We start from the raw sequence: 27,543 nt of genomic DNA on the forward strand, positions 1-27,543 counted from the left end.
AAGCTTCATTTCTGCTAGGAAAGGTATCTGCATGGCACTCCAGACAATCCCATGGTTTTCCAGCACTAAGTCCTCCTGTAGAAGCCATCAGGAAAGACATGTTGCATGGACATTGTTTCCTTACCAACAGAATGCTGAATATATTCAAAAACGCATTTGAGCCATTAACAGCTGTTTTTAAGACATCTAGCATATGCTGCATGCACTGATTAATAATTATAATTAATAAATGTATTAGTAATAGAGGATTTTTTCAGTAAAATCTGTATCTATTTAAGACAAAACCACTGCATATTAGCCACAAATAAAAATAAAGATCTAGAAAAGACAAACTAGTTTTGGAGCATTTTATTCTGGCCTTTTAAACAGACACATCTAGACACAATTTGTCTATGTTCTTTGTCAAATGCCCTAACTTGTCATTATCAGAAACCTATTGGATAAATATTGACAACTCCAATGTGTACCCATCGACGGGATACGATCCATGGGGAGAAGCCAGAGGTGTGTCACACAAACATAAACAGGTACTCAACGAATTTTGGTGGTTAGGGTTTCGGGAAGGGAGAGCGCTCTCTTGGACTCGGCGGGTCCCTTGACGCTGTCCCGCAGGGAGCGCACGCTCTTCTGGCGGTTACGCGCGAAACGAGCCCTCTTGATCTTCCACATTGCCGCATCACTGAGGTTGGCCACGTTTGTCCTGACAGCAGTGATAGCTTTGCAAATGCAATGGACCAAGTTAGGATTCATTCCACACCACAGGGAGGGGTCCTACTGCTGCCAAGTGCCAAATGCAACTGGGCCCCGGGTCCCACTTCAGCCAAGAAAGTTTCAAATGGGCCCACGGGGTCCATCTGCAAGGTACTCATGTGCATGCTCTCATTCTGAAAACCATACAGCCCCAAGAGGCATAACTGTGTTAAAAGATTATGTTGGTCAAAAACAGATTCTTGAAGCCAAAAACTGAATTTCAGGCTAAGAGAATATGAGGTGCCCCCATTTAAAACAGCAGAAATCTCACAAGTATGGATCACATTTGGTGTACTCAAACCTAACCATGGCCTCTAGTTTTGCCTTACTAACCTGCTGTTCTGCCTGCACCTACCATCCTGATTTTGAATTCAAAATTCTGTGAGTGTAGATTATGGAGTTACAGTGGTGTTATCAGCAGTATCACTGCATGTCTTAATGGGATCACCAATACTTTTTCACACTTATATCTACAGTGCACTGGAACCCTTTGAGTTTAATCATCTGAGTGACTGAAGTCAGTGAGCCCATCCTTTGCATCACCCATCTCTTTGAAACGGCAAAGAAAAATGTTCAAAAGAAATCTGATCATTTTCTTGTGCTTATTTTAAATCACTCAAAAATATTCCCATTTAAAGATACTGCCCTACATTTGCAGCCAGAGGTGTCAGAAACTAGTGTCAAGACATCCTCCTCAGGCCACCCCAGCAGTTCCCAGCATTGGATCAAGCTACTCACATATGGAGAAGAAAATACCTTTGCAGTTCCACCCCTGTTCTGTGGAGCAGTCACAGCACCTAGACTTTTTTAGGTACTGGGCTCCATGCAAATGTAGAAGGAAGCATTAGGCTGCTGAGGGAACATGCACTGTTCAAACAGCTGCTCCCATCTCCTCCAGGAAATGGAAATAGATCTGACTCATAGGCCACCACTTGGGTTAGGAAGTTTTCAATTATTCAGCATTCTAAAAATTTATACATGAATTAATTTTTAGTGCCTCTCTAGTGAAAGGAAGATTTGGTTTCTCATTTAGAAATCAAGTACGAACAGGACAAACATTTAAAAACATTTGTCACTGCAAAAATAGTTAACTGAGCACTGGCTCTAGGAGTCCATGTATCTCTTACACTGTGCCACACACATTGGGGCTTTTCAGAGGGTCAAACAGCTCCTAGGGCTGACTTTGTACAGACCACCACAGGACAGGACTGGGCATGATCTGGGACTTGAAGAACAGCAACTGTGACAGCATTAGAACTTCTACAATAGAGCAAGTGGGTTAGTGTGGGTTGCAGGTGATCATAGAATCAGACCACAATTCAACCAAGGCTGGTAATCACATTCTAATGAGCAAAACACAACACCCAAAAGTGCAACAGCCTAATCTGTATTCAGGAAGTAAAAACTGCTAACTTCAATTTATTTTATTTTGGCCTCAAAGATTACTAAATTTCAGAGAATTTATATACATGAGACCTGCAACTCTGCCAGACTCTTGCAAGCAGCTAAAATTCCAGAAGCTGGTAAAAAGCAATCAGATTCATTTGAAATATGCTTACTTGTTGGGAAAGGAAATTCTTTGTTGCAGTCCAGATGAAGCTGAGCCTCCAAACTCAGGGTCTCAAAGCGATTCACAAAGAACTCCCAGCTCAAAGCTGGGATATCTGCTTTTAGAAAATGAAGTAGCAAAAGCTTACTAAGAATTGTGGGCCTATCCTTGACAACTGTGTCAAACTGGAAATCAAGGCAGAGGCAGAGACCCTATAGAGGGAAACAAAGAAAACAACATATAACTGAGATATGAGATCTCTTAAGGATTTTTTAAATAAAGGGAGGTCAAAGCTCATAACTTCTCCTGTCGGTTAATATAGGATCAAGGTTTAGCTCCTTTTTCTACCAAGACCTTTAAATCAGAACTAATGCTACTGGTATCAGGGAGAGAGTAAGGTAAGTAAAGAGATAAATTAGCATCATATTTTGAATGAAGAATTTTCTAAGATTTTGGGTAATAGAAAGGTACAGGCAAAGTTCTATCCTACTGCATATTTGGTACATAATATCAAAGTGCTTTGCTCATGCTCCCCATCTGAGAAAAATGTCACATTTATGTAACTGAATCAAGCCCTTAATTACAAAAAGAATGAATCACCAAGGTTAAACAGGGAAAGCAAGATTAGACTGCGAAGTGTATCAGAGGCACTTAGCCTGAAAATTCTTCTGTACAATATCTGCACTAAAATTTTGACTGGACTGTCAAGATTTATGTTTGATAAGAAAGCCGACATATTGAATATGAAAGTGCAGTATACTGGTCTCATTGAACCCAGGTTCAGAAATAGTGTCATTGAACTCAATTTCTCTGGAAATTATTTTGAAAATGTACCAAATGGAATTAAACCAGCAAACATTAACAGCTTTTTGTAGGCAGTAACCCTGAGATCTTTAAAATACATATTCATTCTATTCTCCACAGAACTAGAACCAAATTGTTCTATGAAATTTATTTTTTATCTTGCTTTTCTTGCTTAGGTATCTGTTTAGATTTAATCATGAGAATCATGACTGGCAGGCTCTCTGACACTCATAATATTACATGTCTAAGTGAATCTTGAAAAGATCAAAATCAGGTTTGTTTTTGCTCAAATATATTTTCTCACTGTGAGCTCAGCAGGGTCTCAAAAGACTTAGAAATTTATTTTTTTAATTGTAAAATACCAAATTATTTTCAAATAATCAAAAAAAGTCATTTTCTACAACAGCAGTTCAAACACAATAATCCTCTGCAGCCATCAAAATATTTATGGTTAAACTTGATCTTAAGAATTATTTTTTCCATGATTCCAAGTTGGGGTAGGGCAGTATCATTCCCCTTGGTTATTTTGTGCATATGCCAAGTACCAAGACCAGTAATGCTTGCCTAAAGAGGTATTAGCAGGGACTGTGATGCTGTACATGGGAACTCCAGGTGAAAAGGCAGCTTCCCACTGGAATGTATTTTTTCCCATGTAGCACACTCACCTGTAGAGCTGGCCTCTTTATGGTGTCAAGTAATAGTCCAGCTCTTGTAGCCACTGCTGGGTTGACATCTTCCACAGCAGTCAGGAAACAGCAGAATGCATGAGCCAAAGAGTACTTCAGTAGGTGGTTTTTTGTCACAGAGTGAATGTCCAAAAATCTGCACAACACAGCCACTTTCTCAACTGTAGCAGTGAGACAGGAGGCATATTCATTCAGGCAATGCTTTATGTACTGATTAATACACAGATTAATACATAGAAATATGCACAGCTGAGAAAGTAACAAAGAAAAATAGCTAGAAAGAGCTATAATTTTGATTTTTATTATCCAAAATGTCTCATCTTCCCCTTTATTTTACTGCACACTGTTTTGCCATAGTTTAGCACCAAACTATCTTCAAAACTCTGCAAAGCAGCAAAAAGTTCATCATCTGCTATATGTCTCCTCAGTTACTGCAGAGAAAGCTCTACTTCTTCAGAGAAGAAACAAAGAGAAAATAAAGTATATTTCTCAGGCCTACCTGCTTCAAATCTCATCTTCCAGTCCTTACTGTTGAAATTGCTGTTTATGATTGTCCAGAAAATGTCAGCTCCATGAGGAAGTGAAAGGGCATGAAGAAGAAGTGGGACTGCCAGGGAAGAAAGCTGAGAAAATTCAGACTTCACAACTCCCCATAAGCTGGCAAGACAAAAAAGAGCAAGCCTGCTTATAAAGACACTCCCTTGATATCCTTTCTTCTAAATGTAAAGAACTTTCCATGAAAATCTCTATGAGCCATGCTGGGCATTTATGTGAATACTACAGAGTGATTGTAGTAAAAACAGAGTAGGAAAACAGAGCTACTTGCAAATCTTCAACTACAGCATTTTTTATTGAAAATCCAGGTTCAAATATTCCTCACTCTGAAGTATTTCATTTTGAAAGAGTTTGCCTAGTTCAAGACAACTGTCATGGAACGCAGTCTGTGCTACGAATTAGGAGTTTCAGCATGACCACATAAGCCACATGAACTACCTTGACACCAAAAATCATGTGCATCCACAAATAACTAAGAAGCTGGATATTCACAATTTGCTGGTATAGATTCAGGACAGATTCTCTAGGCTGTTAAAACCCTCAGTCTTGAGAGATACTCAGTGAAATTAATACAGAGCAGCCTGTTAAGTGCTGACAAACAGTATTTCAGACAATGATATGATGATGTTTACTCAGCTAGTTTTCTTCAGAAGTCCCTTTCTCCAAAGAGAATCTTAAAAGGCACAGATTACAATCCAATTCACTCTAAGTGAACAAATTTCCTGTCCCTCACAAAAAATAAGGTGAAATACTATTGTTGTCTCAGCTTTAATGCTAAGGCCCTATAAACTGTGCGCCTGCCTTCACAACATCCTTTATTTTATTTTGTAGAGTATAGGAAGACACATCAGTCTCAGGTAATGGTATTATTGAATATGAGAGTCTGACTCATTGCAAAAGAGGTGGCTCACAATGGAGTAGCTATGATGGACACTGCAGGGTTACCTTGACTTCATTTACATCTTAATTAGCCTGTGCAATAACTTTCTTAATCTTTCCACAATTCCTCTACCACTCTTGTTAATTTCCCATAGTAAACTTGCAAATTCTTTGGCACTAACAAAGATGTATACCTGGAGAACCAATGAAGTGTGAAGACAAAATGTGCAATAATAACCCACCTGGCAATCAACATGTGATCTTGAATATAGGCAAGAAATTGTGGATGGTCTTTTCTTGCTATATACAGGCATTCCCCATGAAGACACAGGATCTTCAGACAATTCAGCATGTTAAAAAGAATGTCTGGTTCTTCAAACCTTGACATTTCCTGTGTAAACAGATGTTTCTCTCTCAACACAATGACATCACTTCACCAACAATACAAACTAAACTAACAAGTAATCAATGTTACCTGCAATATTGTGTATATGAGCTTCAAGGTAACTGGAAGCTGCTGATAACAAAACTTCCTTTCTGTGTCATTCTTTATTGCTGTTAAAAATGTAAGTTACAAACAATATTAAAATTCTTTTATCTATGAATTCAAAGTGAAACTAAAGGATGTCAAGGTGATGAGAGACAAATTAATTCTAGGCACATTAATCCTGCAGTCAGCAAAGTTTGCATAGCATGGAATGTGGCATCTAATGTTTTGGCTACTTTATATGTTCAAAAAGCCTAGACTTCTTTTAACACTTTTGGGAGACAGTCACACTTGCTATCAACTTTTTTACAGCCTATCCAATTAATATGTTGAAAGAATTAAATGCATGATAAATAAAGTGACTGTGCACTGTTGGACTTAAAAGACTGCTTGTACTGTATATGAGTATAAGCATTTCTCTTAAAGCCTTAGTGCAATAACCTTTTCAGCCTCTACCTACCGGCATTTTCTGTGGTCTCTGTGTGATTTCCTGGGTTTTCTCCATGCTTTGGTGCTGATTTGTCTTCCTCTTCTCCTTCAGTTCCTATAATAAACTCAGGTCTAGTATACAGAAGACTATCCTCGAGGTTATCTGTGGGCTCCTTTAAGAATATAATAAGTTAAATTCATTTCTTGATGTTACCTACATAAATGAGGCCATATCCTGCTGACTAAGCTACATTTGGTGTGACAAACTGAGCTCAAATGAGGCATTCTTTGTTTAGTTCCTTGTATATTTATGCACTCAAATCACCTGCATATCTAAGTATGTTTCTGACATTGATTTAACAGAAACTGTATATCCATATTGGAGCTGAGGTGGATTCAATCTAGGGCCAATACTTCACCAAGTTTGTCATCCTTGCCTGAAAGGAATAACAGACAGGAGCAGGGTGTTTCCTGCACTACTGTGGAGTTACAGGCTTAGGGGCAGGACCTACCTCAGCCACTTTTACACTGAAAACTGTAAACTCCAGCCTGTGTGGCAAGGAGCACAGGATTAAAGGCTCCCATTATGATATTTATGTTGTAAATTTCAGGGTGAAGTCTGGAAGTGTGCCAGCACCCAAAAGACTGCACTACTCACTAATTTGCTATTGAGATGAGAATCTGCACTGGAGGGGCATGAGATGATTTTTCTAGCATAAATACTATATTGACTACTATGTGGAAAATATCTACTTCTCGCATACACATGAAATGAAATTCTGAGAATTTGACACATAACAAGCCATCACTATTCCCTCCATGGAAGAAAAAAGCTAATATAAATCTGCTACTAACACACTACAGCAAATGAGCATCAGAATAAATGGAATGATGCCTTCTTCTCAACTACCAGATGGAACAGTTACATGTAATAGATATCCAGCTTAAAATAAATTCATCAGACCACCACCACCACACGAAATTTTCCAATACTTCTGCAAAGCTACAGTGAACTTTAATGATAACTAGTGACTAGAGAGTACATATCTGGGTCTGATAAAGTTGGATACTCAACCTGAAGTAAAATCATTTTTCACACAGTGTTCAGGATTTCAAACAGTCAAGCTCCAGCAAAGGCGTGCTCACTTGACAGCTGCTTCACTCAAAATCATTAATCATTTCAAAGTATCCACCCCTTGCTTTTAACAAAAGGTAAGTATTAACACTTTACATTTTATTTGAGACACAGTAGGATTGGAGTGATGCATGTCCAAAGTGAAATAGCACTTCAGTGTTCATGGGGGAAGAGTTCATGGTGGACGAATATTGCCATTTTCCCTGGGTTCTTTGAATCAGTTCAAACTCAGGAAATTTTACAGTTCAATGGCATTTTGCCTTAACCTCCCAAATCCTTCATGCCAAAAGCCAGTGTAGCTTTTCTTCCTGAGCACAATGGAATGAGAATAGTGAAGGAGTTGCAGCACACCGATAATACAGATTCTTTCCTGTTCTACTTACCACAAGCCTGATTTCTTCCTTTGGAGCAAGCTGCTCCAGCAGCTCAAAACCTAGCTGGTAACACAGAATGCTGGACTGGCACAGACCACATTCAACTGATTTTTCATCTTTCTGACAGGTGTGAGAACCACCCCAGGGCGCCTGAAACACGTTGTTTATGATGGATATTATATCTTTTGAGATGCTGTTCTCTAAGCCCAAAGTGACACCATCATCCTGGAGTTCCATCTGAAAGAAAGTGAAAAGAGTAAGGATTTATTATTAATTTAAAAAGCAGAGTATAAACCATCTGTCTCTTCCTACATTTCTGCTAGTTTTATATTACAGTACTGGGAAGAATTTGAGATAAACTGTAACTCAGAATTTTAAATTGCCATTGGCGTTGAGGCCCAAGCTCAAAAAGCTAAAGTAAATAGACAATTTCCAGAATATAATCTATTAATTTTACCTGGAGACTGTAATCCAAAACAAGTGTCCTTGAATTCACAATGTAGAAACTTAGCTATCCAAAAACTGATATCCTAAGCTTATCAACAAATCTCTGCCTCTAGTCTGTAAAAATAAACAAAGCTCCAAGGAGAAGCTCTTTCACTAGTGTCAGGTTAATAAATAATCTGAATGTGGAGCTATCTAACTTCTTTGACCATTAACCTATAATTTCTATAGAGATAAAGACAGATGACAGCTGCACTGGGATTTAAATGCCTTATACTTCATGCCAGGCCCTGAGCAGAAAGAGAATCAATACAGGGTTAAAAGAATCAATGCCAGGCCCTAAGGAGAATGAATAAAGGAGAGCCAAAAGTGACTACAGAACTTCAGCGTTCCTTCCATGTGGATGTTTTTCTTCTGCAAGTACCTGCTTCAGGATTAGATCAAACATCAGAATGAAGCAATTAAGATTCATTTCCTCATCTTCACACTCAAAATCAATTGTTTTTCCACTAGGATGTCCAAAATTCTTGAAAGGGCTCTGAAAAGGACTACGTATCGGGCTCCGAAATGGGCTCTGGAAGGGGCTTGGGAAAGGACTCAGCATGTTGTGCTGAACTCTGCGCCCAGGGTCAGAAGCAACGCTCACCTGAAAACATAAAAAATCAACATGTCCAAATGACTGTCAGACACTTAAGCAATCTCATTCTATAAGAAATGCCAAAAATAGCAAGAACTCTGACAGCCCTGACACTCCCTTGTGTAGCTTTTTTTGCAAAATATACCAGTGTCCCTTATTAACACCACTGAACGATAAGATACAGTGGAAGTACAGGAACCATATTCTGCCCAGATGATACATTCTCTCAAGCTAAGTAGCTGACATCCATTATGTTATTCCTCTAAGGAGAATTTCAACATCCAAAACCAAACTGAAAATTGGTGCAGGCAGTAAAAGTAACCTGTAGCCATCAGGTTACAGTGATCTTCTCCATAATCCATGGACACTGACTTTAATAGCAGGAAGCTAATAAAGGAGCCCACCCCAAGAGAACTTTGTTAACTTAGATTGTACCAAGGATACAGCTAGCTGGAAATTAACTAAACACAAGGGCAGTAAGTTGTGTATGTCTGCACTGATTTATGCCCACACCACAGCAGGCCAGCTAAAACACCCTGAAAACTTCTAGGCATTGCAGGGAGATACACACTTAGATGACACACCAGGTCAATTTTCATACCAGCTATGGTCTGAAAGACCAGACGGAAAGTTTAATCATTTTTTCTGCTTAGTTTAGAAGTGATCATGGGCTAGGTATGGCAGTGCTCTCTGCAGAGCTGTATCAGAAGACCAGCAGACCACATGTAAGAAGTCATCAACTGCCTAGATGCTCTAGTTCCTTAAATGTAAGGAATCAGATCTTTCAAGCAACCTTGTTCCTGGTGTCCTTGAAGCACTTCATCCAAACTACTGAGAAATTAAGTCACATCAGACCAAGTATGCATAGTACCTATGTATTTGTACATATTTTCTTCCAGACCATAAGCCTTTGACAGACAACTTTAGATCACATTCTGCATCTCTTGTGTTTGGTACAAAAAATGCAGGGAATCAGAAATAAATTTTTCTCTCTCACTCTTTCAAAATATACCTGGGCCCACCAAATTCACACCAGAATACAGAAGGTCATTCTGGATGACCAGTTGTCCATAACAGTTTGTTCCTGATGCAAAGAATCAAACAGCTTGAAAAAGATACTGAGTTCCTACCTGTGTTACCATTACTCTTTTATATGACAGAGCAATATTAACTGAAGTCATGCCAATTTTCTTTGATTTTCAAAATGTATACTGTTTTCAATCAAATGCTGCCATATTGAAAGATGTTTTTTAATTCTTCATGTGGACTCTATCAGGAAGATTGTCATAAGCAAAAAAAAATAGGCAGGATAAATAACAGTTACCCTCCGAGCTGCAAGATTTCCTGCCAGTTCACTGACTCTTGATTTTCTTTGATTTGCTAATTCTTTTACAGAATTAACTCCATCAGAAAACATGCTGATTAGTAACTGAAGAGGAACCACAATGTCTAGTTCAGACAACACCTAAGGAAAGACAATAAATAAGAAAGCATGAGTTTCAAGTTGGATCACAAACACCAGCTACTTTAGATGCACTTTTGTAACATGATCCTCAGCTCAGCAAATTCTCTGCATTTAATTTTGGTATTCAATGAGGTGAGCTGCAAGCTTAGATTTCTGTTATAATCAGGGCAAAATAAAACAGGCACTTTCAAAATATTTGTTGGCATCCACTTGGTGCACCTTGAGAGCAGTTTCATGCACAAACACACAGGGATGTGCAGCAATTCCACAAAAATATTTCTGTAAAGCAGAAATATTACCAATATTTGAATTAATAACTTTTTTTTAATTATTCCTTAAAACTGAATTGTTTATTTTATTCTAAGAATTTGTTCAGAATGGTAGCCTACAGGTGTCAACATAGTGACAGAATTGTTAATTGCACATCACTTGGAGAACATTACCAATCTATTATGCCTCTGTTACTCAGATAAATATAAACTCATTTGCACTTGTCATTAAGTGTTATTAATTCAAGAAAAATCTAAAAATAATCATGCTTTACTTGAAAACTCTGTAGACCTAAAAACTTAAAATTACAGTCAGGTAAATTGGTCTTTGTAGAGGTTTAATTAAAATAATCCTCAGCAGGAAAGAAGCAATAATGAAAAGTACAGGTATTATTTTGAGGTGCTGTGGAAAATTTTGTACCCTTTTTGAATTCATTGCCCTCATCTGACATGATTATCCCTGTAGCTCCCTGTAACATTGGGTGAACGCCAGTTTTGTGGGCAAATATAGCACAAAAAAGGCGAGAGCAGCAGAAGACTTGGTGGGTACAGAGCTAGTCTAATCCAGCTCTTCATATGCAGAAACAACTACAGCTGTTTCTGGAGTCTGGAATTAATTTTAGAATCTACAGACCAATTTCTGTGGAGACTGAAAAGTAATGCTGTAAAAAAGTCAGCCAGCTGAATGGCTCTAAAGACCCAACTGACAACAAAGGTTTTCTTTAAAAAAGGTTAAAGAAATTCCCAGGCTTCCATTTTTAAAGAATCGCAAAATCATTTAGGTTACAAAAGACCCCCAAGATTACTGAGTGCAACCTTTGACTGCTTCCCACCTTGTCAGCTAGGTCATTGCTCATGATGGGTTGGCAACACTCAGGGTCTGTCTACCAACCATCCTTATATTGTGGAGCTAAGCAAAGGGCTGAAGGGGTGCATCAACTTCAGAAAAGCAGATTCTTTTTCAAAATTATCAGCTGTTTCAGCATGACTTATCAAGCAAGGACACTTACATGCAGCCAGAGCAAAGCCTGCTCTTGCACAGAAGATGGATACCCTGTGAATCGACAGCTAATAAACCCAAACATCTCCTCCAAGGAGAAAGGCAGAGGACAGAGCTCAGTGTCAAACATTTTGCTGAAAAATAGAACAAAAATGTAGCATCACTGAGTTAGCATGGCATACACTGTGTGAGACAGAACAGAAAACTGGTAGGAAGCTAATCTTACTTGCAGCCTCACCCTCCACGGGAGCTGAGCTAGGCTGCTGATACCACCTGTCCTGACTATACAAGGCCATCTCTGAATTTGGTGATGCACCTTAAGAATTCATACCACATATGCCCAGTTTCATTTGATAGCAATATCTTTTCCAACATCCAATGCAAAATTCGGAAAACTTCTCATCTCAGTAGTTCATTATTCCATGTTTGCATTAAAAAAAGTTTACAGCAATACCTACAAATATTAACTTACAGTCAGTTTCAGAGCCCTGTCATCAGTTCAAAGACAATGTGAAGTTTTACCATCAAAGTCATAAACCAGACATAAAATTATGATTCCACCACCAATCTTATTCTGGTGTTTCCTTTGCTCAAAGGGGAAGATATCAGCTAAACAAATATAGCTCTACTAATCCCCACCATTTCTCATCAACTGGAAAGGAGGAGAAAGATGGTCCTTCCAACATGATTCAGGAAGGACCAGCTTTCTAAAAATTTCTAAAAATATTCATTGATCACATCAAAGAAGAATCCATGTAGTTGGCTCTCGACTCAAAGATATGGGGGGCAATAAAAGAAAACTTTCCCAAACTTAAATCCTTTCAACATAGGATGCAAAAACAAATCCAAAGCATTCACTCACTACTGCCTATTGCACACACAGACATTTTAATTAGTTGTCACCATCTTACAATGCTAAAACCCACAACAAACATATGCAAAACCAGAATGATTCCAACATATGCCTACATACCTCAGCACTTCCCGAAACTCTTTCAGTTGGTTATCGGGCACTTCTGTCCTTATAGCTTCCAGCCACTCTGGCATGATACACTCCCACACTGACTGGTTTATCACATTGTATGGAATCAAGCAAAGGATTCGGTTCAGCCCTTCTTTTAACTGGGTTACAGCACTACATGATTTGTCCCAGTATCCACCAACCTGTGGGTATTTCAAAAAACCATACTGATGAACTATTGTAAATGCAGGTCCACCAATGAGGGGAGAGAATGATGCATCTGACTCCATCTTATCAGAAGGCTAATTTATTACTTTATTATACTGTATTTTATTAAAGAATACTATACTATACCATAGAACACAGAAAAGATACTTACTGCATGTTAAAAAGATAATAACGAAAACTCGTGACTTTTTCCAGAGTCCTGGCACAGCTTGGCCCTAATTGGCCAATGGGTCAAAACAACTCACACTAGAGTCCAATCAAACAATCACCTTGGGTAAACAATCTCCAAACACATTCCACATGAGCACAACACAGGAGAAGCAAATGAGATAAGAATTGTTTTCCTTTTCTCTGAGGCCTCTCACTGCCTTTCAGCTTCCCCAGGAGAAAAACCCTGGGCGAAGAAATTTTTTTCAGAGAATGTGAATACCACAAAGAATAACATTTCTAGTCCCTGTAACTTCCTCATTATCACAAATTTGCTCAGTGTGTTGCAGCCAGAAAATTTTTGAAGGTGATCGTTAATAACTTCAAGGCAGAATTTAGAATTCAGCCATGGAGCTACATTGTTTTTTCCTCCTTAATTTCACTGACAGTCCACAAAAGCCTTGTCCAAGACTTAAATGAAGTTTGCTCACTTCCAGGGATTGATTCAGTGTATTATTATTTATAATTCTCAAAAAGGCACAGATTTATTTGGTCAAACTTGCAACATCAATTTTTTGCTCTGGGAAACTTGTTACAGTACTGGGTCTTTATTCTGAAAAACTTGTTCTGTACAAGGTGTTCTTTCATGGGTGTTAGTTCAGGGTTTTTTGAACAAAGGTTCCCAGTGATAGAAGCAAAAAAATATGCTTCTAAGTATATAAGTAATTGGCATACAGAGATTAATTATTCTAACTGACCTCAGCTCACATCTGCTGTTCCTGACTAATAGCTCTAGAGATGCCTGCTGTTTTGGCAACAATTACTGGTAATCTCAGCCAGCAAACTATTTTTCCTTCATTCATCACAGCTAATTTCATGGCTATTTGTCTTCATGTTCTAGTGAAGTCTGGCAAATCTGGCAAGTTTTTGGTCCAGTCTTAAGTATGGCTGTAGGGGGTAAAAAAACTGAAAAGAAGGGCTGGATCCAAGAAAAAAAACTGCAAGAGATTACAGCATGAGCTTCAGTCCTTCTTTCATCCCTTGATCTCAAAGCCATGGTCTCTTTTGTTCAGTTTCTAACATTTGAAGCATCCATCCACCTCTCAGTGTGCCCCAGATGACTTACTAGCATCCCAGCAGCAATGGTTACTGAGTAAAACATGTCCATGCTGGCCTGCACATGTACAGCAAATCCCATACATTACATCAGGAAAAACCCACAATGTACAGTTCATGTCTGATGATGAAATACATCACGTGAAGTCTTTATGGCTCTTCCAAGTCTAGCCACTTAATTTTAGGAAACAAGCCCAACATGTCCTCTGAGAGTCACAAAGAAAAAAAAAAAGTCTTACAAAAGCACGATTAAGTGGTGAGTTCTGCTTCATAACTAATGGACAGAAAGAATGATTCTTTTTAGAAGAGGCTGCACCAATAGTTGTACTTAGGCACCCTGGACAACCTGCCAGATAAACCTCTCTCTCTCCATCAGCAACAAGGCAAACCATGTCAGACTGGGATCTTAATTGAGTCACTCAAATTAGGTCTCTGATGTTAGCATCAGTGTTCCCAGAGTTCCCTTCAGTAACAACTGTGTGATTTCAAAAACCTTAATTCACAGCTGCAGAGATGAAGTATGCAAAGAACAAAGAAATATCACTAAAGGATAGGCTTACATCTGGGAGTAGGCAAATGATACCTTTTAGCAAATACATGTCTGGGTACTTCAGCAGCATAATGGAAATGTGCCACTATCAAAAACATACAGTATCTTTCAATACCTATAATATTCTTCCAAACTGCCTTCACATCATTGTAAAAAATGCCTACTTTCTAACAAAGTAAAACTAGAAATGCTGTGAAAAGGAAAAATGTGGTGGTGCTCACAGGGGGCTTAGGATGAGGGAAGAGATGAGAATGTTGACTCTATGTTTCAGAAGACTTGATTTATTATTTTATTATACATATTATATTAAAACTAAAAGAATAGAAGAAAGGATTTCATCAGAAGGCTAGCTAAGAATAGAAAAGGAATGATAACAAAGGCTTGTGACTGATCGAGACAGTCTGGACAGCTGGACTGTGATTGGCCATTAAATAGAAACAATCACATGAGACCAATCAGAGATCCACCTGTTGCATTCCACAGCAGCAGATAATCATTGTTTAGATTTTGTTTCTGAGGCCTCTCAGCTTCTCAGGAGAAAAAATCCTAAGGACAGGACTTTTCATAAAACATGTCTGTGACAGAAAAATTCCCAATTTCCAGTGCTCCCTCTATACTGAGATTTCTTTGTGTTGTCAGAGCTGGGAAAGAAAAGGTGATTTTACTCAAGACCTTAATCTCTGCAGCAAATGAGGGATCCCTCAGATAAATCATTCTTACCCTGGCAAACTCCATTGGCTTGGGCAGGAGGCACATAACCATGACATCAAACCTGACATCACAAACAGTCTTCAGCCACTTGGTAACAAACTGGGGCTTCAGCTTCTCAACCAGGCTACCAACTTCATCATCCATCATGTAAGCTGTAGAGTGAAACCACTGGAACACCATGCTGACCAGCCTCGCCAAACTCTCTGTGGGTGTATTCTCACTGGGAGTGCAAAGGCTCACCTGGAAGAGAGAAACGCAAACCAACTTTCATTTCTAGAATTAAAGGGGGGAAAATTTTGGTCTACTAGATTTTGCATATTCTCAGAGTTATGAGGATGCAGATTGCACAGGAGACAAATGAAATTATCAGTTTTAAGTAGAGGTTGGTACAGGACAATTGACAAAACATTTCCTAACCAGAAAATAACAATAAAATGGGAAAAACAAAAACAGGGACTGAATTTTTTGTTTACTTTCAACACTGAAAAAAATTAGTATAGAGTGCTTTGACAAACTTTTTGGTTTAAACTTTAAAATTACTTTTAATTTCAGAAGCTACTGTAAATCTAGTAAAATATATGCAATACATACACACACATATATTAGATAAAAAGACAATTCAAATCAAGAACTCCAAAAATTCTGAAAGAAAATGCCTACCTAATGTAATAAGTGATCTTTACTTTGCACAAAGATTCCAACATTGAATTTCTGTCCTCATTTGGGGCATGAATATGAGTTTTAAGTACACAGAAATTCCCACATAATGATTAACATTCTTCACCCCTTCTCCAAACTCTCTAAAATGATACCTGGACTGTAAAGCTGTCACAAATCTGAGACCAAGTTTCTACCCCAGCTCACAGGCCAGCACACTGCTAAGCCATTAATTACCTGATGTTTGAGCTCTTGGCACCCTCTGGGTAGAGGAGACAAAGTTTCAAGTCAGGTTGCTGCACTGAATGCAGAGAATGGATGACAGGAGAATTGGGAAGCTCCTTTAACTACCTATCAGCTATTCATTGTCATTTCCTAGTGAAAACTGCACCCTCAGCACTCGGCAGTCTGAAACTGGTGACCACAGCCTGGCAGTGAGTGAACAACAGGTATCTGGAGAAAAAAATGACAGCTCTCCTTCCCAGAGAAACCAGAACCCATTGTTTTTTCCTCCCTGATTTTTCTTGAGATGAGGCAGCCACCAACCCTCTTGCCAATTCAAAGTACAGTCTTTTACTTGATTGCAGGTTGAAGCTCAAGTGTTTTCTTCCTTGTGCTTGGCTCAGTTGAGCATTAACTCAAAGGCAGTATCAGCTGGCAGCCTTTTTAAAAGGAACTCTCGAGCCCTTATCCAGTTTCTGCATGAAAGATAGTCATTTTATGGAGGAAAACAGCAACCCAAGATTTCTCACAACCTGTGTGGTCATCGCTGTCAATACCCACTACAGAGAGATCAAGAGATTTTTTACAGGAATAGAATGGAGGCATTGTATATTCTTCCTCCCTACCACAGAAAGGTACACTTTGAATGTCAGGGATGAGGCATGTACAAAGAAAACATAATCTGTTCTGTTTGCACTTAATTCTACTTCTGGAAATATAGACCTTTAGTCTTTATAAAACATTATTTAATACAGAATAAATGTACATGGCACAATAAAAAAAAAAAAAGAGACGTCTTTACTTCTAAAACAACGTTAAACAACAAAACCCACAAGATGTCAGCAGAATATAAAGTTTATTCATGTAGTTCCTTGAAACTGCAGAGCAGCTCTTTTGGTACTATGGAACTCCACATCTACCATCCTGCCATCCAGAGATCCTACCTCTGTTTAGAGAATGGATGAGGGTCCTGCTATTTGCTCACCTGTCACTGGGTGACTGAAGAGAGAGCCTGAGAGGAAGGGTGCCTTGGAAAGAGCCTGAGGAAAAGAATTCTCCTTAAGGAGAACTGCAGAATGCAGTTTCTGAGGATCTGTGAAGCTGCAGCCTGGCCTGCTCATGACCTAGCCAGGAGCAATCCTGCTGTTTTGGAATAATCTCTGGTAGCTGCTGTAGGGGTAGAACACAGGGCTTCATGCTGTCATTCACACCAGGTGAATGGAGTAGACTGACTGACACAACTTGATCAAGCTGACTTCAGGAAGGAACAACATCCCACTAAGAATCCTCCTGCCTATTCAGAGGTAAGAGAGAAAGCTCTGTTTCCAGAAAGTGATGTTGAAAACTGAAAGGGGAAAATGAATTTTTAGGGAACTGCCTTTTAAAATTAAAAAAATGCAGCTCACCAGGGGGCACTTGTGAACAGAAGAAAACAGAACTCAATTAAAAAAAGGAGTGAATAATTCTGTTACATACTTTGTAGCAGACTCAGAGACAGTCAGCAGCTCCACCCAAGCTAGTTATGAAATCTCCAAGTCTGACAGCTTCACAGGAAAAATTCTTGCTTACAATTCAGAGTATGTCTCCAATTAAAGCCAAGAAGTGTGGGAAAAAATAGAGGCAAAACAGACTTCAGAAAGTAAAGGGGAGGCAACCACGAACAGAGAAGAAAGCAAGAATTTCTTACCAAGAACCATATTCCAAACTGGCTCAGGAGGCGTTGGTCATGCTTGTCATCATCTTTATTATCAAAGTCTGTGTTGTCCAGGGAGTGATGAGAAGAGGAGAGGCCCATCTGCCTCCTTCGGTTGAGTTCATGCTCCCTCTGCTCTGCATGAAACTCTGCTTCTTTCAGCAAGCTGTAAAACAAACCTGTGGTCAGTGAATACACCTTTCCTGCAGTGGATACAGGAATCTAATCAAGAGTAACTAGATGTTAAACCATATCATGTCATCACTTTCCTGAAACAAAGTAACATCAAATTCTAGGATTCCAGGCTGCCCTCCTCATCAGGACAGCACTCACAAAATCACAGAATAACGAGGTTGGAAGAGTCCTCTAAGATCATCGAGTCCAACCTATGCCTAACACCTCAACTAGTCTATAGCATCAAGTGCCATGTCTGGTCTTTTTTTAAACACATCCAGAAATGGTGATTCTACCACCTCCCTGGGAAGAGTATTCCAGTACTTTATTATTCTTTTGGTGAAAAATTTTTTCCTAATATCTGTGTCCTCCTGTTCTGTCACTTGCTGCCTGGTGGAAGAGACCAACTCTCACCTGCCTACAACCTCCCTTCAGGAAGTTGTAGAGAGCAATAAGTTCATCTCTAAGCCTCCTCTTCTCCAGGCTAAACAACCCCAACTCCTTCAAACATTCCTTGTAGGACTTGTGCTCCAAGCCCCTCACCAGCCTTGTTGCCTCCCTCTGGACGTGCTCGAGCATCTCAATGTCCCTCCCAAACTGAGGGGCCCAGAACTGAGCACAGCACTCAAGATGGGGTCTCACCAGTGCCAAGTACAGGGGAAGAATGACCTCCCTGTTCCTGCTGGCCACACAATTCCTGACACAGGCCAGGATGCTATTGGCCTTCTTGGCCACCAAGGCACACTGCTGACTCATATTCATCATGTCTGCTCCCCAATTATCCCAGTGAAACTAAAATCCACCTGTGCACAAGATCTGCAGGCAATATGGACAGCAAGGCCTGATCCTGTCTCATGTACCCACAGCTCACATTACCTGATGACAGCCTCCACAGTGCATACGAGCTGCTCTGCAATATGGACACCCAGGCCTGGTCCTGCTCACATACATTACCTGATGACAACCTCCACGGTGCACACGAGCTCCTCTGCAATATGGACACCCAGGCCTGGTCCTGCTCACGTACATTACCTGATGACAACCTCCACGGTGCACACGAGCTCCTCTGCAATATGGACAGCCAGGCCTGGTCCTGCTCACGTACATTACCTGATGACAGCGTCCATGGTGCACACGAGCTGCAATATGGACACCCAGGCCTGGTCCTGCTCACACACATTACCTGATGACAGCCTCCACGGTGCACACGAGCTCCTCGGCGCCGCACTCACGGGTGTTGATGGGGGGCGGCGAGGTCTGGTACAGGTGGGTCTCCGCGGCCGCCCCCAGCTCGCTGTGGTGGTTGGAGTGGCACCTCTTGCAGTAGCGCACAGGCCGGTTGCCGTGGCGGCCACAGCAGCCCGCCGAGAAGCACGTGACAACCGCTCTTCTGACGTGGGAGCTGCAGTTCTGGGAAATGACAAAGGGTTTGTCAGGCCACAGGTTATCGGGAAATGGAACCGAAAACAGGGATGAGAGCCAGCACCAGGGAGCTGGCTCAAGCGCTGGCAATTTCCAAAATCACTCTATCTAAGCACAACTGTGTGCAGCCTCCTGATGCCAAACATCACTGACCTTCCAGGAAGACAACCTCAGGACTAAATGCTGAGTCTGGACTTCAATGTCACAATTGCTCCTCTTCTGAAACACCAAACTGACATTTAAATCATCAACCTCAACCTCCTGACTCGGAGCAACCTCTAAATTTTACAGTAGTTCTTTTAACACCTGCTTATGCTTCAGAAGGTCTTTTTAAGTTACAGGTAGCAACAGGTAGATCCTTAGGAGTGCAAAAAAATGGTGCCACCATGCCACAGTTTATGCTATGTAAGGATCTGCCTTATCATAGGAAACTGTACAAGCCTTTGAAATAAGCACCTGAAATCTCTGCCACCTAGTAATCCAGCACAACAGAGAAGTTTTCTTTGCCACATGAGAACTGGAATAGGTTGACACTGTATCCTTTGCTATAAAAGCCTTATCAAAACACATTAGCTGATATGTACCGCAAGCAGATTCTTTTTGTCAGCAACCTTTTCAGAGCCAAGCACTAAAGATTTTCAGTCCAATATTTTTAAAAATACACACTTTACAGTTTGATTTTTGCCCAATTTAGGATCAATCCAAGACTTCAAGGACATGGGAAGATATATAAACACTTAAATTTAAAATTCATCTCTTGCTCTATCCTGTTCATAAAGCAGAGTTATAGAATACAAACAGAGCTCAACTGCATAATTGGATTGCTTTACTAATTGCCACTTAAACTAAAACCTACAACTCAAATCAACATTGTCAGTTTTAACAAAAAGAAACCTGCTGCTGAATTTTTTCCATCCACCAATCAATGCATTCATGGATAAATTGTGAGATTTTGGAATGGTACAAAGAAGAACACACTATACAGTGATGGAATGACATTACACACAACATCAAATCATGCCCCATCACACAAATGGCTGAATCTTACCTTCTTCTGACATATAGCAGAAATTTCAGCTGTAAGGGGAAGGCATACAAAACATGAACACAAAGTGACGATCTTTGTGGTTTACTACGGCAGCCAGGGGAAAATGGACACCCTGCAAGGAAGTCTCTGGGCTAAACTTGTGTTTCCAGGTACCACTGAAACCCCTAAGCCTGCATAAGTGAGGACACTGTACACTTAAGCCTATGGCTATTTCTACTTTGAAATACAACAGCCTTGGTGCATTATGAGTGGTGTGCTCTGCAACTCCTCCACCTTCTGCTTATGCTCCTGCCCCACAGGCAGACTTGTAAAAGCACACCTTGCACACATGACTGTGGCACGATGTAGGAGACGTGGCTCAGGTGGGCCTACACTGCTTGTGAAAGCTCTTGGCATAAAAAAATAGTGAATATGGATGAACAATGCCAAAGCAGCCACTATGTCTGGCCCATAATTTCAGAGTGAAATGTTTGCAGATTCAACCTGTAAGCAGTAGCTATTTGATCTGTTGCCCTGGCAACATATGATTCAGTAAGTTTAAGGGGCTGATTAAGAAGATGTGCTTCCCTTAAGTAAATAAAACATTCTTTATCTGGGTAACATTTCAACTAAAAGCAGACAGCAAGAAAATCTCAACTGCTTACGAATTTTCAGTTTGCAAAGCAAAGAGAGAGGCAGTGTCTTCATTCTATCCCTGGAAGGGTTATTTCAGATGACATGCCGACTAGTCTGTCAACACGCTTTGTCTGCATTCTAGTACATAACAAAATACCAGGTTTTCTCACTGGCCAAAGAACAATGATTGGATCAATAACTGGATCACCAAAAAATATTTTATATCCTTTTCTAATATCCTTTGCAGTCGCGTGTTACAGATTTTCAGCAGCTTTTAAGGCTTTCAAATCAGACCCAGGTTACTGGAAGAACTAGCCCCATTTTTTGGACAGCACTGTGGGACACAAGTACTTTTTAAAAACTTGGCTCCAGTTGTGAATGTGTCAAGATTTGAAAATCTGTTCAATCGTTTCTGTTTCCTCACACATAGAGAGTTGCATAGTATTTCAGATAGAGGATTAGTCAATCCTTCATAGTACTTTAAGGACATTAAGCAGCATTAAATACAAACTACTTTAAATAAATTAAAAAAGGCAACACTTTTGAACATAATGCAGCAGTTCAAGTAATGCAGTATGGAGAAATATCAGCATAGTTTTAACAATTATGATCAGTTTGTACCTACCCTTAAAATATTTCTTACCTTGTGGCAGAAGAACATCAATCAACCATTCACTGTGATCCCTGTAAAATGTATATATAATTAGCTTTCTTTTTATACACACACACACACACACACACATATATATATATACACACGGATTTACTTTTGTACAGAGGAAATTTAGATAAATCAATGTGGTAGGAATGCCATTATTCTGAAGCTGCTTTTTTTTAAATGCAATTTTATAAATTGCAGACTGCTTTACATAACATTTCTTGGTTGTGCTGTCAAACCATAAATTACCACTTTGATGATGTTGGTCACCATGTTCAAGGTTTTCAAAATTACTTTTGAGGTCTAAATTTATCAAATTAAAAGAGAGCATCCTCTGAAAGTCTGACAGCTAAGAAATGGTAGTGAAGAATAGCAGATGAATGTAGAAAAGAAACCAAAGTACCAGTATTGTTTTCTTTGTGTGTCCTTAGAAGCTATGCTTCTACCAAATTCAATTACTTTTTCCTGCTTTAGTCAATTACTTTTTCCTGCTTTAACTCAATGATGACTTAAAAACCTAAGGTGAGATGTAATTGCTTTTCCCACAGCCAGTATGATTTACAGTTGTCTGAAACTGAGGAGAAAAACACTCCTTTAGGTTCTGAACTACCTGTAACCTTGTCCATTTGAAGTAAGGACAGGCACTGACTGTAAGTATCAGTAGACTTTGTATATTAATGCAAACCAAAGTAGCAATTGAAAGGTAAAAAAGACAACCAAAAATGAAAACAAAGTGAGGTTATTTTATTTCAGGGTACGTTTATACCAAGTACTGGCCAATCCTGGATCAATTTCTTTGATCTCTGCTGCTCCATGGTATATCTTAGAGACTAATCTGAAATACATGTTACAAAACATTAGTGAAAGCTCTGTAAAAGAACTTTCACTGGAATGTTTGGTTTTAAATGACAACTAATGGATGAGGATAAAAAATGTTTTATAAGCGTATGAGGTTTCATGAGCATTAATGAGGTTTCCCTGTCATAGTCAATGCATCTCACAGTATCTATTTTTTCAGAGATGTCAAATTAAAAGCTCTGTTTAAAGGTAGGTGCAAATGCTGATCATGTAAATATCTGTAATCCTTATTCATATTGAGTGGCAGTGTGCTCCATATATTTCAGGTTTACCTATACAAATTATATGCAAATCATACTCCAAAAAGGCAAAACTCCAGAGTTATGAAGTCTGACAATATTTATAATTTTCCAGCTCTTGGTTTACCTACCCTGCAATTCTTTGGCTGCATTCTTCACAAAGATATAGGGGTGGTGGCTTATCACCCAAAGCCACAGACAGGGATGGGTCAATGCACATCTGAAACATGGAGAAGGAAAAGGATTAACATCTCTGTTCATTGAAGCTTGCTGAAAAAGTATAATATGTTAATACTACAACATAAAATGTAACACAGCTTTGATATGTGTTAAGAGCATTTAGTAATGAAAGAAAATACTCAGCATGTGGTGTACTCTCAAACTATTTCTAACAAAGATAGGGATCTGAGAGCCTGTAAAAAATAGGACATATTGCAGTCCCAATATTATCACTTTCTGAAAGATAAGTACGTTTTGTTATATACTCACATCGCATATTCACTATACACTGCTACTATTTTGTCCCTAAAAAGACAGCACTTAGAGGATCCATTGTTTAGGACAAGGTAATGGAAAGGTCTAGATTTTTCTATCTCAAAAATGCCTCTTCCAGCAAAATCTAATTTTCACTCGTCACAGTTTTCAAGTGTAGAGCACAACTGCAGTGACAGAACAAAGACTCACAGTTCCCTTGGCAACATAGGTCCAGACTTTGTCTTGCATTAGCTTTTATCCTTCCACATAAGTCAATTACAGAAAACAGTTACATTTAAGAGCCAGTTCCATACACATTTGTTCAAGTGTTTTGTACTACAAAGGAAACACTGAACAGTAGTGTGCATACACTACATCTTAACCACTCTGATCACTCTTACTCCACTGGAGTGCAAGATTTTATAAATAAAGACAAATACCTCTTTAAATGTCCATTTCTCATCTTTGTTAACCAAATCATCTACTTAGGACACAACAGGCTGCCTTTTTCTGAGTGATGACTGATCAAAACTGGTTCTGTCAAAATTAGGCTAACAGATCAATCAAAAATATGCAGGTACTTAATCTGCAAAGCTTGAAACTGTACTTTTTTAATATTTTATTCTATTGTGTTATTAGCCTGAATCTAGTGACCACCACAACATGAAGCACCTTTCAACATTTTTTCTGTGAGAGAGGAATCATTGAGAATTACTGGAGTGGGCAGGAAGGTGGTCCCTTGCAGGACTTTCGAGATGAGTGCCATCACTATGTCCTAGCACAGCCTGTGGGAAAGGCTCACTGCAGAACTCTCTGACTAAAGAAATGATATTAGTATACAAATCAATGCCAGGAAAATTGGTTGTACCTACATATTTAACAAGACACAAATTAATTAATCAGTACACCTAACTGCAGTATGTTCTGGACTTGGGCCGCTGTTCTTGCCTCTGCTATCATATTGCTCTGTGAGCCTGGTCAAAGCTTTTTCATTTTTACTATGCCTGTAAACAGTGAAGATACAATTTACCTTCCTCAAAGAGGGCTGCAGAAAAGGTAACTAAAGCTTTGTTGCTATTTGCTTTAGGACACATTCCAAGCAAAGGATCTTAACCAAAGTAGGTGCATTGTATGAGCTCAATCAAGATACCAAGGTGAACATGTACCTACAGAACTGAAGCAATGTTTCCTGTATACAGTAATATTTGTGCTTATATTTGTACACATATATGTGCGTGTTCAGGAAAACATTTACATGGCTTAGCCAGGAGCCAGCTTAAAATTTTATAAAGTACTCTACAACCATCACCATGTTCAATTTCAAGATTTCCCACAGTAGTTTCAGGAAAAACCTCATCTTGCTTGAGGCAGGCAAAGAACATATTCCCAAAGGTGTGCCCCCCTTGGTGCCGACAGGCTTTGCTGCTCCCTTAGCACCTGCTTTGGTCACCTGCACACCACCACAGCTCGTGACTGAGGTAAAAGTACAACCTCCCCTGTCCCAGAGAGCTGGGTGTGGCCCCTAAAGGAAGAGCAGTACCTTCACAGCAGGTTTGTTAATCGCATTATGGCATTCAATGTGCTGGCAGTGAATAGGATTCCAGGCTGCAAAACCAAAACATGGCTGATTAATAAATGAGAAGAGATATTTATATTCTTTCTGTCTAGCAGTCTCAATTGAGAACAAGAGCCTCTTGTACTAAGTACTATACAAATATGAGTACGATACAAATAGCCATTCCTCATGAAGCTCAATAATTACAATAAACAACCTTGAACATACCTGCCTGACTTATTTACAGTATAATTAAATGAGCCATGGATTCAGTAAGAAAATGGAAAAAGTAAGACACAGACATTCCTGTTGCAGACTCGATCTCACCAGCATCTTGAAATAATTGACTATCCTTTCACTCCAGAAGAAAGAGGGTTGGAGTAGCTGAGTAAATTCAGTTACTTTCCCAGACAAAATGAAAACACAGCTGGGACAAAGGAAAAATAGTCCAGTGACAGAAGGAGCCTTGGCTGTGTAATGGCAAGAAGTAAACAACAAAGGGATGCTCAAATGGCATCACTTGGATGCTCTACAGAATGCCCCCAAGGTCAAAATACCATGCAAATGCAGATAATACTCATCCCATTCTGGGATATATGAACAAAAAACTTACAAATAAGGGGAAAATCCCAGTCTATCCATTACTAGTAACAGCTCAAAAAGAATACTATCATGATTAGTTTACAGACCTGCTTGCATGGAAAAAGTGATGCAGAGCAGCACATAAAGAATTTTTTTTCTAAATAGTCAAGAAAATTTATCAACCCTTCAATGGAAGGTTTTGGAACAGATCAGACAAATTCTACTGGGAACATTAAGGCTGCACTTGAGTTGGTCTAGGGGTCTTCTAAGGTTTCTTCCAACCCTTGATTTTCATAATTTAAAATGTCACATTCTGGTCCAGAAATTTTAAAAGTGAACAAAATCTATGTCATATGACAGAGATTGTTTGAAACAGGTTGAGACAGACAAGCAGGAAAAGCAATGAGTTGCTGCTGGACAGTCACCCCTGTAGCAGCACTATCCCATCAGTATCTCTGGGCAGTCTGGCAGACAGAGGACTTTGTACCATGAACCTGCTCCAGCTGCACTCCAGACTTTGTCCCCCATTTTCATCCTATAACCAACCTTGAGAATTTATCCATTGTACTAACTGCACCTGACATCACATGACTTTTTTTGACAGTAACAGCCAGATAAGAAGTCTTAGCAACAGCAGCAGTGTTAGCAGCTGACACAACAAAAGCAACCAAAGCAATAATTGAAAGTAACATAAACCAGATCTGTTGGGAGGCCCAGGCAGCAGTTTCACAGGCTATTTGCTACAAACATGATAGTTATTTCTTCTCCTATTCAGGTTTAGTTAATATTGTGATGAAGACAACATATTTACTAGCTATGAGCTGAGTTTCTATTTTTCATGACATGTTTTGGAAATGCAGATAAATAGATATTGCATATTGTTATGAATGTACAATTTATCAAACAAAAAGCGTCAAATACATCATAGAACTGTAAAAATGTGACTTTAACACTTCTCATAATTTATTTATTTTGGCCTATACAAAACCAGCTGCACTGACCTGTGTACTGAAGTCCTCTGTACTCACTGATTGCTCCAGGGGGTTTTAAATTGGGCCAATAGTGAAATAACATTTGTACTGCTGGAGGTTTAACTTGAGATGGTCCATATGCTATTACATATAGCAAATCCTAAGGAAAGACATGGACAAAATGTTCATTTTTGCAAGGTAACACTGCAATTCAATATATTGCACTTCTGTTCAAAGACAGCTGAACACACAAAATTAACACATTTCATGCCCCAACTTCCTTTGTATGCTCTTAAGAGACAGATTAGATGACCAACTTGAATGCTTCTGAGTTTGATCAGAGCATGCAATAGCAACCACCCATCCCACAGTGCACTAACAGAGCAAAATGAATTCACTGTCTAATGATGGAGCAAAGAGGTGAAATACAGATAAATCAAGCAGATTCAGAGCAGACTCAGACAACATTACTCACAAATAGTTCTCATAAAAGTCCAGTCCCACATGAACTGAGAAGCTTGCTCATTATTAAAATTTCCATCACTGGAGCCACAACCACATAGTACTTAGGAAACAGAGCTCATTTCTATAAAACACGGAACTGCCTCTGTAAACTAAAAATTAGAGTGACCTTCCTCTCCATAATCCAGAGGGAGGACTGGATATAAAGATCATTTACAATTTCTTGGCATACAGTCAGTTCAATTTCCAAGCCATCTGGTTTTTATTACTACCCAAGCACAGTCATTTCCACAAAGTATATATGATCATAAACTTACTTTCCATACTTCTTGCTTATATTTCATGAGACATTCCAATAATTGGCAGTGATACACTGAGAGAGAAAAGACAGTATAGAGTTAAAATGGACATGGAAACTCAGGCTACAGAAGTTACATAATCAGCTGATTGGCTTTGCTTTGTCCATCCAGAACTCTATGCCTCATTCAAATATTTTTATTTTAAAGGGCTTGCTAAAGAATCAATGACCCAAGAGTCATCACAAAATATAAGAAACCGAATATTAGTAACTTCTTTCTGACAAAAAATGCAGGAAGATGATTACCACGAGGGTACAGCTTTTTGCACAGCAATGGAGATCTTTTTCAAACACATCCAGCTGAAAAATACCTGCTGATTCACTAGAACTTTGTCCCTGTGTCACAGTGTAAATGGGTATCTTGTCATTCACCTTGAGG

General features: G+C 39.3%; 1 protein-coding gene across 10 annotated transcripts in view; it reads right to left on the minus strand.

Annotated features, from left to right (window-relative positions):
- The window catches only part of UNC79 (unc-79 homolog, NALCN channel complex subunit), a 108,290-nt gene that overhangs the window by 62,088 nt on the left and 18,659 nt on the right, over positions 1–27,543 (minus strand). For all 10 annotated transcript variants that reach the window (XM_074542438.1, XM_026791224.2, XM_014264467.3 and 7 more), the window contains 21 exons: positions 27,124–27,179; positions 26,375–26,504; positions 24,777–24,841; positions 22,894–22,982; positions 21,651–21,691; positions 20,393–20,421; positions 19,106–19,332; positions 17,743–17,914; positions 15,186–15,416; positions 12,437–12,627; positions 11,474–11,597; positions 10,054–10,194; positions 8,517–8,738; positions 7,658–7,885; positions 6,171–6,312; positions 5,699–5,778; positions 5,466–5,614; positions 4,289–4,446; positions 3,769–3,950; positions 2,310–2,511; positions 537–716 (listed from right to left, as the gene is read on the minus strand). In XM_074542438.1, the coding sequence (XP_074398539.1) occupies positions 537–716; positions 2,310–2,511; positions 3,769–3,950; positions 4,289–4,446; positions 5,466–5,614; positions 5,699–5,778; positions 6,171–6,312; positions 7,658–7,885; positions 8,517–8,738; positions 10,054–10,194; positions 11,474–11,597; positions 12,437–12,627; positions 15,186–15,416; positions 17,743–17,914; positions 19,106–19,332; positions 20,393–20,421; positions 21,651–21,691; positions 22,894–22,982; positions 24,777–24,841; positions 26,375–26,504; positions 27,124–27,179 (3,039 nt within the window). The remainder of the gene's footprint in view (positions 1–536; positions 717–2,309; positions 2,512–3,768; positions 3,951–4,288; positions 4,447–5,465; positions 5,615–5,698; positions 5,779–6,170; positions 6,313–7,657; positions 7,886–8,516; positions 8,739–10,053; positions 10,195–11,473; positions 11,598–12,436; positions 12,628–15,185; positions 15,417–17,742; positions 17,915–19,105; positions 19,333–20,392; positions 20,422–21,650; positions 21,692–22,893; positions 22,983–24,776; positions 24,842–26,374; positions 26,505–27,123; positions 27,180–27,543) is intronic.

The sequence above is a fragment of the Zonotrichia albicollis genome, chromosome 6 (genome assembly GCF_047830755.1).
Source record: "Zonotrichia albicollis isolate bZonAlb1 chromosome 6, bZonAlb1.hap1, whole genome shotgun sequence".
Taxonomy (NCBI): Eukaryota; Metazoa; Chordata; class Aves; order Passeriformes; family Passerellidae; genus Zonotrichia; species Zonotrichia albicollis.